Genomic DNA, 13,456 nt, shown 5'->3' with positions numbered 1-13,456 from the left:
ATGCCTCAATAATAGCCTGCGAACATTTGCGAATAAGTGACTACACACATAATTTTATGCGGGGTTTTGTCGCCATCTAATATGTAGATTGATAACGTGAAATGATCAATTCACTAAGTAAGGAGTACTAATAGATCAGAATACTATGATTTTGGCATTATGGTTACTGTTCGCAGTAGTTAGAAACAATTTACAAACCTGCTCCTAGCTGGTCTGTTATTTTTCTGACTTTGTAACCATAATATCCAGTTTTTGAATGATATTGCCTATACCCTATATTTCTTAATAGGGATATATTAAAAGACATTTTAAACATTTCGATATCATAGTTAACCTGCCCGCTTCAGCATCTGGTCACACTTGCCGTCCACCTTCAGACAAACTACAGGTGAACATCAAGCGTGAACATCACGCAATGGAACAAGATCACACGGACAGCACTTGTTCATGTTAGCACTCTATGATGAATGCTATCGCGTTAATAATACAAATCTGTTTTTATACATATAGTTCTATTTAAAAATTATTTCTTTTTTAAGTTTTTAATATATATCGAAACACGCAGCAATTTTGGTTATAGCTTTTTACGTGAGTTTAACAAACACAAGTTCATCTCATTTAATTCCACGAGAGGCAAAACACAATTTTTAGTTTGTGGACATTGGCGACCAAACAAGGGTTATAAATAGTACTAGTAGTTAATATACTCACAATACTGTACTCTGTGGTGTATAACAAAATAATATAATAATCTTAACATGGACCCAATGTTTCTTGCGTACAGTTATTTTAGACGAAGACGCTTTGAAGACTGCGCTACGGCTTGTGGAAAGCTACTAGAAAAAAATCCTTATGATCAGGTAAAATTGTTCGCGCTCGAGGACTCAGCAGTCAGTCAACCAAAAGCACTTCTTGTCATATCATACTATCATAGTCATAGTATCGTCATAGGATCTATGCCTCCCAGGAGTACTCGCCGGAACGTACCCTGCGAGCTACGGTCCGGTAATATACCGGAACGATACCCTGGTAACTATCTGATAGGGTTTAGGCGACGTAGGCTGTAGGCCGACTCCCGTAGACTCCCGTTAGTGGAGAGAGCGAGGTACGATCCGGTCATATTGCTATCACTATTAGTATTACTATTAGGTCAGTACCAGGCAACTTCCCACGGCTACAATATGCTACCGTACCCAGCCAGCGGTACGTTCCGGCATTACCCTGGGGGACATAGACCCTATCAGCTAAATTGGCGCCCACTATTTAACATAATGGGGTGTCTTATATTAATATACATTATATTAAGAGACACAAATGGCGCACCGACATTGTCAAATTTACATCCCTGTGTGAAAATCCTAATAAGAACATCAACACTTTTTTAAATTTTGTGCGGGAGAGTCCCCCCCATGTCGCCTGCCGCATCCGCCATGCGTTGCCTAGGCTATGCCCTACCCCACTTTGAAGTCCATCGTGCGCTTTTTTCCCAAAACAGAACATTACATTAACCTCCTTTAGTTTTTCCCTCAGAAGAAATCCTGACTAAATATTAAATAATTAATATTAAAAATAAAATAATTTTAAGTAAGTTGACTTGCTGAAACTTGAATAGTTAAACTCAATTAATTGACTGCATTTAGTACTGTTCTAAACATATAGGTCATAGCTCCGCCAATGTCATACACAGAAAAGTTTGAGAGACTCCGGTAAGGAATTTGTTTGCAGCATGGCTGGCTAGTGGAGCCAGGCTGTACTGGCAACCTCGTCGTACATTAGAAATGAAGCGAAGTAAACATATCAGGTATCAGTTGGCTTTAGCCTGCAACACAAAACCTAAACTCGCCTTGCCTAATTTGGTCAAATAGAGCCATTTATCAAATGCAAACGATCACATAACCAGAATCCTCATCCATATTATTACATCTGAAATAGCAATGGAACTAGTGCAGGGTTTCTTTAACATATGAGGCAAAGTGGCGTACCGCCATTGTCAAATTTAACATCGCTGTTGTGAAAATATTCCTGTATTCACTGATAAGTATATCCTGTATTTACTGATAAGTATATCCTGTATCTATATACCTATAAGTATATCAATACATCCTGTATTTGAATCCATCATGTGCATTTTTTTCCCAAACTGGCCATTAATTACCTCCTTTGTCTAATTTTCCCTGTAGTGACCACTAAGCAGGCAATTAACCTCATAAAGATCTAAATCCAAGGGACTATATCAAAGACGAAGAGAGACAAAGTCGATAAAATAGACAGATCCACACTACAGATCACAGTAGACAAATCTTCAAATTTGCAATTAGCTAAAGAACTGCGATTCACGTAGTCGAGAGGTTACTCTAGCTATCAGTATTATAATTCAGCCCAGTGTATAGCAGCTGTACAGCCATGTGATGGGGTTACATAAGTAGAGCTACATTTAGTACATCTTGATTATATTTTAATCGCACTCTATGCTGTATGACATGTACTAATTACTTTAAAAATACTAAAAATATTTTGTGTGCAATGTACTGATTTGTCTATGGGGAATTGCAATGCACATTTATGGATTTCTTAATTGTGCAGCATCAACAGGGGCTAAAAATAGAGCAAGTCCGAGGTCCGGGACCTGCCGATTTCATGCTCGGACCTTTGCAATTTCCAAGCAGAAAGTCTGTCGGACCTAACAATAATTTACAGTACTCGACTTTCATCAAATAAAACATCATTAAAGCGATCATTGCGAGTTGTTTTCAGCGTTTTTTAGTGTTTATTCTCACTCTCATGATGCCTACCGTTGTTGTTTGAGTAACAGTAATTGTTTGAAATAACAATAAAATGTCTTAGAACCGCATGCAAAGACAAAATCATGCACGATTACAATTTTGCGTTCTCTTGTTGATTTTCGCTGTCATGTTTCGCACTTTCTCGCGGTACCGCGAGACGTCAACAAGGGTACAGTAATGCAAAAATCGCACCGGAGATATTTTTGGTGAGACGTAAACACAGAGGTGCATAGTAGCGTAACACAAACAAGAGTGTAAGTTGTAACCTCATAAATATTAGTCTTCAAAAGTCCTAGGGACTATAACGAAGACGAAGAGAGAAGTGGATCAAATCCTCGTTGCGTACCGCCAGCGAGAATACTTATCACACACAAATAGATGCCCCTTTGTTTTAATTATGTTCGCTTGTTTGAGACACCATTTGTGATTTTTGAAAGTCCTGACTCGAAAAAATGTATTGCTGGTATGATGTGGTTAAATCAATTTTTCTATGCTATAACTGCATAAAATATTGGTGTTTTGAATGTTGGTGTAATCAGTGATATTTTCGCTGTCAGGTGAGACTATATTCAGCTATATTTAGTTTTTCTGAGCAAAATTCTCGCACTGATCGTTTTAAACCATTGCAAATTGCGAAGAAATAAAGCAAAAGTAGATAGATTTTTGGTCACTGTCGACATCTAGTATCATAGTTAATATTCACAATTAAACATACAAAGTATAAGAGTCAAATTTACCAAAAATCTGATCGAAATTACACGTACTGATAGGGCTTCAACGTTAGTAGCATGGTTGTTTATAACGGACGTTAACTCCGATGCGTGCACAGTTTCAGCATAAACTCGTCGCTCATGAGAGTAACTCAGAATGCCTGCAGACAATGCACTGTACCAAACAAAGGCAAACGTGAGTTTGTTTATGTTTGGTTTTGTATAAAAAAATGGACCGACTGTTACCAAACGATCAATTACCATTAGCCAAACAAACGTTGTTACATATTCGGACCTTTCAAATCTTTCCTCGGACCTTCCAAAAATATTGCTGAAAAGTCCCGGACCTGCGGGCAAACACCACTATTTTCAGCCCCTGATAAATTAATATTGCACAGTGCAGTTTACCATTGTGCAGAATACACAGCAAGTAGCTTGCCTACTAGGTGGCTTGAGAAAGGAATTTCGAAATTAGAACAGTTTGCAGAGTGATAGGTTAAGTGATGTGTTTGTATCAACCACTTTACACTTACCCTTTGGTTGGCTGCAGCAGAATTCACAAACACAATCAAAAAACATTGTAAATGAATTCTGTTTTTGATCAGCCACTAAACAATGTCTTGGCATGATTAAGCTGTATGATGCAAGATTTGGTTGTCTCGGCTTGGTTCACACAGAGAGCACTAATTTCCAGCGCTGCTTTATGGAAAGACTAATACTAGAAGATACTAGAATTATTAATACTAGGAACCCCAAATTGCAATTACTTGTAATAATTATTGTAAGTTAGGGGGTTTGTTTTTAGCCTAAAATATGCCGTGTAGTCAGTATATATATGAACTCTCTCTTGTACCTTACAGGCAGCGTGGGCGCTGAAAATGCGTGCTTTGACGGAGCAAGTGTATGTGGACGAGGTCGAAAACGATGAGGAGGGAATAGCTGAGATGCTCATGGATGATAATGTGATAGCTAGTGTCAGTCGACCAGGCACATCACTTAACACCCCGGCGACTGCACAGGGGCCTACTAGCCAAGCAGTTCGGCAAGTCGGAGATAATTCTGTGGTTCATCAATGATTAAATGACAGCATTGTATTGAGTCCTTGCAAGCTTGTACAGCATTTTAGTACATGTTAGTAGGTGATGAGTCCTATTATTCATACTGTAGTAAGTTACGGGAATCAAAGTGACTGGCTACTCATGAGCACAGTTTCATTTTCACCACATGTTCTTCTGGGTTCACAAAATAACAAACTGTATTTTCATGCATTTTATATTTAGCGATACAATTCCAATCACACAAATCAAACCTAATAATAATTATTCTTGTGAATGATTGAAGCCTAGCACATAAGCTTATTGCTTAACTGATTAATTTCCTATTTGGACTCCAGAGTTAATATATATCATCAGGAGTCTATCAATAAATAAATAAATAATCAAATAAATAAATAAATAAATTGATAGACTCCTGATATCATGGATGTAGTAGAGACTATAGTAAGTTCATTCTCATCGTGAATACAAATGTGAAAAGCACAACCAGGCAAAGTGAAACTCAGCATTTAAGTTGAGTTGCCCTCACATCCTACGTCCTGTAACCTTTGCAGGCCCGTGTCACAGTCGGGCAGGCCCCTGAGCGGCGTGGTGCGACCTGGCACGCAGTCCGGTAGACCCGGCACGATGGAGCAGGCGCTCAGAACTCCTCGCACTGCTCACACCGCGAGACCGGTCACTAGCGCATCAGGAAGATTCGTCAGGCTAGGCACGGTAAGTCTACACACGGCGCAGTTGCGATAAGAGGCTACGCATTTGTGCTTGCACAAGATGCTAGCCAACTAAAAGCCTTGTTTGCATAGATGTATACTCTTTGTTTCATTCCATATAAAGTATTTAAGATGTAACTGTAGTGATAACTACTCCAAAGCTTGAGAGAGAAATGAGTTAGGAGTTCAATGCTCAGATATTTATATTTGTGGTATTTGGATATTTCAGGCATCCATGTTGTCGAACCCAGATGGTCCTTTTATTAACCTGGCAAGATTGAACTTCTCTAAATACGCTTCCCAGCAGAATGTGGCAAAGGCACTTTTTGAATATATTTTTCACCATGAGAATGATGTCAAAAATGTAAGTCACCTTTAAGTCACCTGTAAGTTCACATGCTTTGTAATAATTAAGTAATTCATTATTTAAAGGAGAAGTTTTGAATTATAGTCAATGAAATATTTATACGCGATGCCTATAGTTACTGTTATATATATATGATTCTATATATAAATTAGTAATTGTATGAAATTTCCAGGCACTAGAGTTGGCTGCCATGGCAACACAAGCATCACAATTCAAAGACTGGTGGTGGAAAGTTCAACTCGGAAAATGTTATTACAGGTCATAAATTAAAGAAATAGATAAAAACAAACAGTAGACATATATATACCGGACAAAATTTAAATGATAATTATGCCAGTTGATTTTAATAACAATGTTATATGCATTGTAATTGCCTTGTGGCACATACAACTATTTTCTAAGGGAAATAACATGAGGATAAATATTTACATATTTATAAAAGATATACATGCAGTTAATTATAGTTAACTGTTTAAAATGTTAATGCATGTTTTATGAAGAATTGTTGTGATAATTAATATCAACACCTGTTAGGTTGGGACTGTTTCGAGATGCTGAGAAGCAATTCAGATCTGCATTGCAGCAGCAAGAAACAGTAGACACAATCTCATACCTATGCAAGGTAAACCTTTACATCTTAAACCCTACTTGTTGTTTTTGTTGGGAGAATCTTTTGTTGTACGGTTGGGGATGTGAAGTGAAAATTGACGCTCTTACTAACCTGTCAACCACCATTTCTGTTGATTTCTTGCCATACCTCATTTCAGCTAGGATTGGTTTTTAGGTGTGATTTTCGTTTAAATATATGACAAAATGAATGATGTGAAAATGGCTATTAACTTAAAATAGAGCATGTAACAACTGATGCAAAAATTAGGCAAGAAGTGAAGATTGCTCATTCATACTTTTCCAGGTATACATAAGGTTGGATCAGCCGATTACTACTATTGATGTGTTCAAGAGAGGCCTGGAGACATTTCCTGGTGATACACATCTCAACACCGGCATTGCTCGTATTTATGAGGTGGCGTATTTTGTAGCATTGGATATTTATGTTCGTGGAACTAGATGTTCTGTCAGTTTTACATGTTTTATATATTGCCAAATAGTTCAGTTTTACTACTCAGAATTTCCTCATTTTTCTTACCCTAATATCTTAAATTCTTAATAACTCATATCATACAATAATCACCTTTTTATGGGTTTTACCCATGCTTTATAATTCTACTGTGTTCATTGAATAGAAAAAATGATGTAGAATGATCAAAATAGGGGTGAATATATAGATGTTTAGCTATATATGACACGCAGGTCATGAACAAATGAATCAAAGTACACATCAGTCACACAATGCAGTAAATGTTCTTCTGCCAAAGGCTGTCAAATTGTCGAATACTTATTAAGTTGGCAGGTCTCCATGTTTAGTATCTTTTCACAAGTTATCATGTATTGCCACGCTTTTTGTATCTAGGGATTGGGAGACCTAAACAATGCGGTTAAATACTATAAAGAGGTACTGCAGAATGATAACACTAACGTCGAAGCCATCGCTTGCCTGGGAACGAACCACTTCTATACAGACCAGCCGGAAATTGCACTGAGATACTACAGGTACGTGTGATAGCTCTACGAATGCATATAATAATTGTAAACAAATGTATGTTTTGTCTTGATTTGCAAACTGCTCTGCCACAATTCCAATACTTTTCTTTACGAAGAGGCTTTCAGGATGAAGTGTGGATAGCATTATTCACCTGTTGTTAAACACTAAACTTCTACCTTTCTCAATCAAAGAACACTCGTAATTCTAGTACGATATCAGTGTTGATGGAAAAATTTTGATGGCAGCAATAATGTCACATTGATTATAACTTATAAGCTGGATATATTTAATTTTGTTTTATCATCATTATATTAAACATTTTGTGTTATATTTTATGCAATAATGTTTATATTTATTTATATTTTGAAGACGACTGCTACAGATGGGCGTGTATAATGCTGAGCTCTACAACAACTTGGGTTTGTGCTGCTTCTACGCCCAGCAGTATGACATGACGCTCACTTGTTTTGAGCGTGCGCTCTCTATGGCATCCGATGAGCTGATGGCAGATATCTGGGTCAATATTGCTCATGTTGCCCTGGTATGTGAGATTTCTCATCAGCATGAATGAAGTTTCAACGTATATTTTGCTCGCAATGTTGTTATTTTTTTCTATAATCTTATATATTATTATATTGATTTATATTATATCAGGTGATTGTAGTATTCTTTGCTGTTTGTGGGGAGCCGCGGAAAATCGCCGGGGATTTTGACGAGTCCAGCGGGCCGACCGGTGTGCGGGCATTCTTGTGAGTAACTGTCTTAAAAATTCGTGGGCCGGGAGGAAAATTGTGAGCGGTGGTGGTGGCTGGGAGGGCGGGGGGGGCCGCGGCGGCCACCGACACCGGGCCCGCGGCGCTCAGGGGCTCGATGCGGGTAACAATGCTAACAAATTAAATTTCTTACCGCTCAACAGCACCTGACTGTAGACTGGTAGGAGTGTAGACAGACTAGGCTGACACGTGCCGAAGCTACTACAGTGTATTCTGTTTTTGCGTACCATGAAGAGAAAATCCCGTTTCACAGAGGCGCAGATACGAGGGGGACATTTGACCCAGGGTAGCTGCCTGAGTCAGTATACGCCATGCCAGGCCTGCGGCAGGCGCCGGGGGGGGTTGTACGCGTTGCTGTGTGTCTGTGCTGCATGTTTGTGTGCATGACTCATGCACTGACTGTCATTCGGCACTGTGTTTTTTTATCATTCACAATCTCGGTCGCATCGAAGGCAGCTTATGTTGAGTAAAACAAATGCAAGCGACGGGTCGGAAACAGAAAAAGGATCATCTATGTCTAGAGCATTTAAGTAAAAAATTTCGCCCTATTTCAATACCCGCCCCCCCCCCCGATTTCACTATTATAGTTCGTGTTGTTCGGCTTTTGACAACATTGAACAACAGGTGATTTCAAGAGTCCTCCCTATAATCGTGTCAGAATAGCTGGTAGAAATGCCACAAATTGCCACCATTCTTTGTTAAAAAAATTGCCGCGGGCGAGGCAGCCCCCGGACCGCCCTAGCATGGCGATGACCTACTGCCTGCGCCATGCTCAGCTTCCTCTGTTTTGCTAATTAAAATTTTCAGGCTGAAAATTAAATTTCCAATCTACATCCCTGTATATACGAGTCTCGAAACTTATGTTAGTGTACACCATCTCTATAGAACAGATGCCTATTTATGAAAGAGAGAGAGAGAGGGGAGTCGGGGTAGAGAGTGGGGATAGGGGAGAGAGGCGCAGATGGAGAGAGTGAGAGAGAGAGAGGGAAAGGGAGGTAGAGGGAGAGAGAGAATATTTAATAGGCCTCTTGCTAGATCTGTTGTTACTATCGATATTGCATTTCAGGGGATAGGTGATACCAGTCTTGCCTACCAGGTCTTGAAGTTGGCACTTGCCTCCAATAATGATCATGCAGAGGCATATAACAATTTGGGAGTATTGGAGATGAACTGGTCACATATAGATCAGGTAATAAATCCAAGGTCGCTATGATCTGTAACTCTATTATTTAAAGAATGATGCCTAATACAATTGATATTCTCCAGTACTCATGAATGAAATGTCGGATCTTCATTATAATTAACACTTTGGTTCTTATTGCTACAGGCCAAGTCTTGCTTTCTGTCAGCCATGCAAAATGGTCCTCATCTGTTTGAACCACATTATAACTTTGCCACTTTGTCAGAGAAGGTAGGTAGAGTGTCATAGTTATAGTGATGTATAGATTTGCTATTATTACGAATATATATATTAGAATTTCTAATACATATATTCGTGCTATTATGATTTTTTAGTCATTGTGAAAAATCTGGAAGTTTAATAATTTCCTTTGAAGTGTAGGTTAAATTTTAGTTGTTAAACCAATAGATGGTTCTTTAATTTTAATGTTTAGCTTATTATATTTTTTCTTGGTTCATGTTGTAAGCATATTTCAAATTGTATGATGTATATAATAATATTTAAATTCTTTATTGTTCGTCATTCACTGTGAAATTCTTAATATTTATTAAGCCTCTTAAAATCTTCGATGTACTACATTCATTCTTAGGGTTGAGTTCGGATTAAAGTTTAGAGTTTGTTAAGTGGTTCGCGCTAGCTCAACGTGTCACACGTACCTGTGTAATTAACGGTAATGGAGTTATATCATTTCTTTTCTGGCTAGATTGGAGACCTACAAAGCAGTTATAAAGGTGTGAAGAAGTCTCTAGACATCTTCCCTGAACATATAGACTCCAAAAAACTGCTCGAGAAGCTACAAGAACATTTCTCTATGTTGTGAGCTTGCATCCTATACTTCGATTACCATCAGCATTCGCCCATGAAACATGAATTATTTATAGTACATAGCTATACTAGAGAATTGCCATGGTACCTATCACTATGCACAGTAGATTTATAGGTATACATACAGCAGGACACACGTAGCATATTAAGAGGAGCTTTCATATCCATATTCCATCCACTTCTGTGCAATACCTGTGATACGATGTATCTTTTGTCATTCCGTCCAAGAATAGTTACTAGTAAAGTATTTATAGCATATAACAAATACAAGCCTACAGAGAGGTAAATTTTCAGAAATCTGAGCTAAAAATTGTGTACACAGTTGAATTCTCTGACCACGAAAAACAAGTGTGGGATATATGTTCGATGCATTACCTACACCATTTACCCACCAATAAAATGTCTATGCTTGTATATATATATCAATATTTATGCATTATTAAGTTGTCAGAATCTCAATAGTCCATTCTTACTTATATTGTGTAATACATTTCCTGTACGAGCGGAATTGAATATTAATGTTTATTATGCTGAAATGCTATATGCTATGCCATTTTAAATATTCTCATTTATTTCACTGTATGGTATTATATTTCAGATATGTAATCATACAGAATTCTTTCAGATGTATAACCTTTATATTTATTTATTGATAGTATTGAATTTTTTGATACAATAATGCGAATCATGCTGTTGCCTATTGTGGATAGCGGTCTAGTAGCACGTAGGTTGTAGGTAAAGTAGAATGGCCGAATGATCCTTTCATTCTTATTCGCCCCTCTACGTATCCATACACTCATGCATCCATATCCAATTCTAACTCCGAAGATGTATATATATTATCAAGAGTAGATAATAACAATTGTTAACAATTATTATTATCTACTCTTGATATTATATATATAGGAACTGTATACAATATCTATTTTAACTATATTATAGCAAGCCAACTGTAGCTGCCGCAACAGCCAGCCAGTTTCATCTTGTCGTTGTTTGTTCTGAAATTAAACTTAGCTATGTCGTGACTGTGTGATAAGGTAAAGATGTTCAGGTGAAAGGTCACGACCATCACTCTTGCTTGATAGCCTGAAACAACTTATTTATAATCTTGTCATCTGTTACTGGGGCACTGGCCTTGCGCTCTCCTTTCTTTGTACGCTCCTACAGACTGTCATACTCTTGTCACTCAGTCTTCACCTCTTGTTGCCTACCCCAGGGGTTCGATCTTCTAGTCACCTTCCACTTATTTTAGCCTACGCCTGGAATGTTTATTTGTCCCGTATACACGTATAGCTGCAATACACTCATCGATTCTGGAGTAAGAAGAAAACGTATGTTAACTTATTACGTGGTATTATCTTACCCGTATTTCATTCAAGAGCAGCATCAGTATAGGCCGTACACATACAGCCGTAGTTATACACACTGTGCTATCCACAGTACACACACAACACGCACGCACGCATTCACAACACACGCACGCACACATGCACACAGTACGACACGTACGCATAGAGAGAACCACAGTATACACACACAGTTGAGTATACGCGTACTTCCTTTTCTCTCCGTCACTGTTTATAAGGTTCCTCCTGCCTACCCTCCTCCCCCCAGGCCCCGAGCCTTATCCAGGGGCCACTTTTGCTGTTCACCGTCCTCTCTCTGAACTTTTCCCGAGAAGCCATTCGTCTGCCTATCCTCCTATTAAATTCTTCCCAGTGGCCATCCTCCTATCCAGTTCCACCACTCTCCATATGCGTGTGATGAACTTCTTGTATAATTTTCATCAATTTGCTATTAAATATTGTTCATGCGCTGTACATCTCGGTCATCTGTACTCTCGAAGCAACCCGTAGTGTTTTGTAATAAAATGCGTATTATGGTGAGTATTGTGTTTATGTGCTGCATTTAGCTCGTCTGACGTTATTAAATGCGGGTAGTCACATGTGACGGGCATTTGCCTATGGACACTTGGGCTTTTCTGCTTGTAAAATTATGTTTAATGACTGTGAGTTATATTTACTACGAAATTGCTATTTATGTTCTCTCTATCGCCTAATATTTCTACGCAAGCGTCGCTCCATTACAACACAGACTCTGTCAGCACACGCACGGTGCTGTACACAGATACACAAGATATATGAGACGCCTATGATCTATCCTTCTCCATGGTTAGACCTCTTTTTAGAATTTTTTCATGCTTGGTTTATACGAGTGAGCACGATTTTACCTAACAATTTCGACAACTCTATATTACATTCAGTGTATGCGTAATAGCTGTAGATTGCGGGTTCAATATAAAGCTGTTTCTCATACATTATTTTCCTGGTTTAATTAAAATTCATAACTTCGGGTAAGAATTATCTCAGATTCATTGGAAATGCCATTGTTGGTATTTCCAAAATCGAAATAAAATCGGGAAGCCTCTACCTTCATTATATAGGCGCTTTCATGTTGGGGAGATGACGTCTCAGTTGGAACAACAAGCATTTCTTAGAAAGAGAACAGTGGCATCAAATGCATCACACAAATGACCTACTCCCTCTATAATCAGCGATTGCAAACCCTCATTTTATTAACCCCACCCGCGCTAGCTACGGCACTGTTTGTTCGCGTGCTAGGATGCGTGTGCGCGCGTTCGTGTGTGTGCGTGAGTTCGTGCGTGTGCGCACTGCGTGTGTGTGTTTATTGTGATTTTTCTGTACGCTTACTTGGATTGTTTATTATGGACACATCAACACTTAAAACTGGGTTACGTGAAAGCAATGCATCCTCAAAAAACGTGCGTAGTGTGTATTTTCGTAACTGGAGCCCGGCTTACACTGTGGCTATTATGGATGCGCCCATCACCGCCCACATCCCTCCTTCTAGGTGCTAGATGCTATATATAGGCTCCTGATCACTCGTCGTCAGGAGTCTGTCAATTATAAGCTTACTCATCATAATATAAGACAATTCAATTGAAAAGTCGATTGATTGATTGATTGATTGCGTTATTCCCAAAACGCGTAAATCAAACTCGTGTAAATCGAGTGTTATATTGAGCCATAATATATAGCTACCATAAGCGTATATATATAAATTTAAAAGATTGTATACAATTTGTACGAAGAAGGATGTATAAGAATGTATATACGAAATGTGTAATAATTCTTATACATGTTAATTCTTAAACGTAGAATAGTTATTATATCAAGAGCTAATAAATACTAATAAGAGCTATTGATTATATATATAGCTAGCTATACGTATATATATATATATATAGGCGTGTGTGTGTGTGTGTGTGTGTGTGTGTGTGTGTGTGTGTGTGTGTGTGTGTGTGTGTGTGTAACGCATATAAAATTTACAGAAACCCTAGCTAAGACATGTGTTTATATGTATCTAGAATTTTAGAAATGTAACTCAAATCGTTCGCGAGATATTAGCCTATATGACGATACCGCGCGT

At 38.3% G+C, this 13,456-nt stretch overlaps 1 protein-coding gene across 1 annotated transcript; it reads left to right on the top strand.

Moving 5' to 3' along the window:
• The first annotated feature begins 668 nt into the window (after positions 1–668).
• LOC106817198 (tetratricopeptide repeat protein 8-like) lies at positions 669–11,892 on the top strand. The gene is made up of 12 exons (XM_014821865.1): positions 669–860; positions 4,354–4,535; positions 5,103–5,262; positions 5,488–5,622; positions 5,798–5,883; positions 6,160–6,247; positions 6,539–6,649; positions 7,097–7,236; positions 7,598–7,769; positions 9,068–9,190; positions 9,329–9,412; positions 9,885–11,892. The coding sequence occupies exons 1-12, from the start codon at positions 759–761 to the stop codon at positions 9,999–10,001; spliced, it is 1,500 nt and encodes a 499-aa protein (XP_014677351.1). The 5' UTR covers positions 669–758; the 3' UTR covers positions 10,002–11,892.
• Positions 11,893–13,456: the final 1,564 nt, after the last annotated feature.

Source organism: Priapulus caudatus, unplaced genomic scaffold (genome assembly GCF_000485595.1).
Source record: "Priapulus caudatus unplaced genomic scaffold, Priapulus_caudatus-5.0.1 Scaffold1628, whole genome shotgun sequence".
NCBI lineage: Eukaryota > Metazoa > Priapulida > Priapulimorpha > Priapulimorphida > Priapulidae > Priapulus > Priapulus caudatus.
The sequence above is the reverse complement of the archived record's forward strand: the minus strand, read 5'-3'. Positions and strand labels throughout refer to the sequence as shown.

Coding starts and splice junctions, on each gene's coding strand:
- LOC106817198 (XM_014821865.1), top strand. CDS start 759: ATGGACCCAATGTTTCTTGCGTACAGTTATTTTAGACGAAGACGCTTT. Junction 6,650..7,096: donor GCATTGCTCGTATTTATGAG/GTGGCGTATTTT, acceptor TTTTGTATCTAG/GGATTGGGAGACCTAAACAA. Junction 7,237..7,597: donor ATTGCACTGAGATACTACAG/GTACGTGTGATA, acceptor TATATTTTGAAG/ACGACTGCTACAGATGGGCG.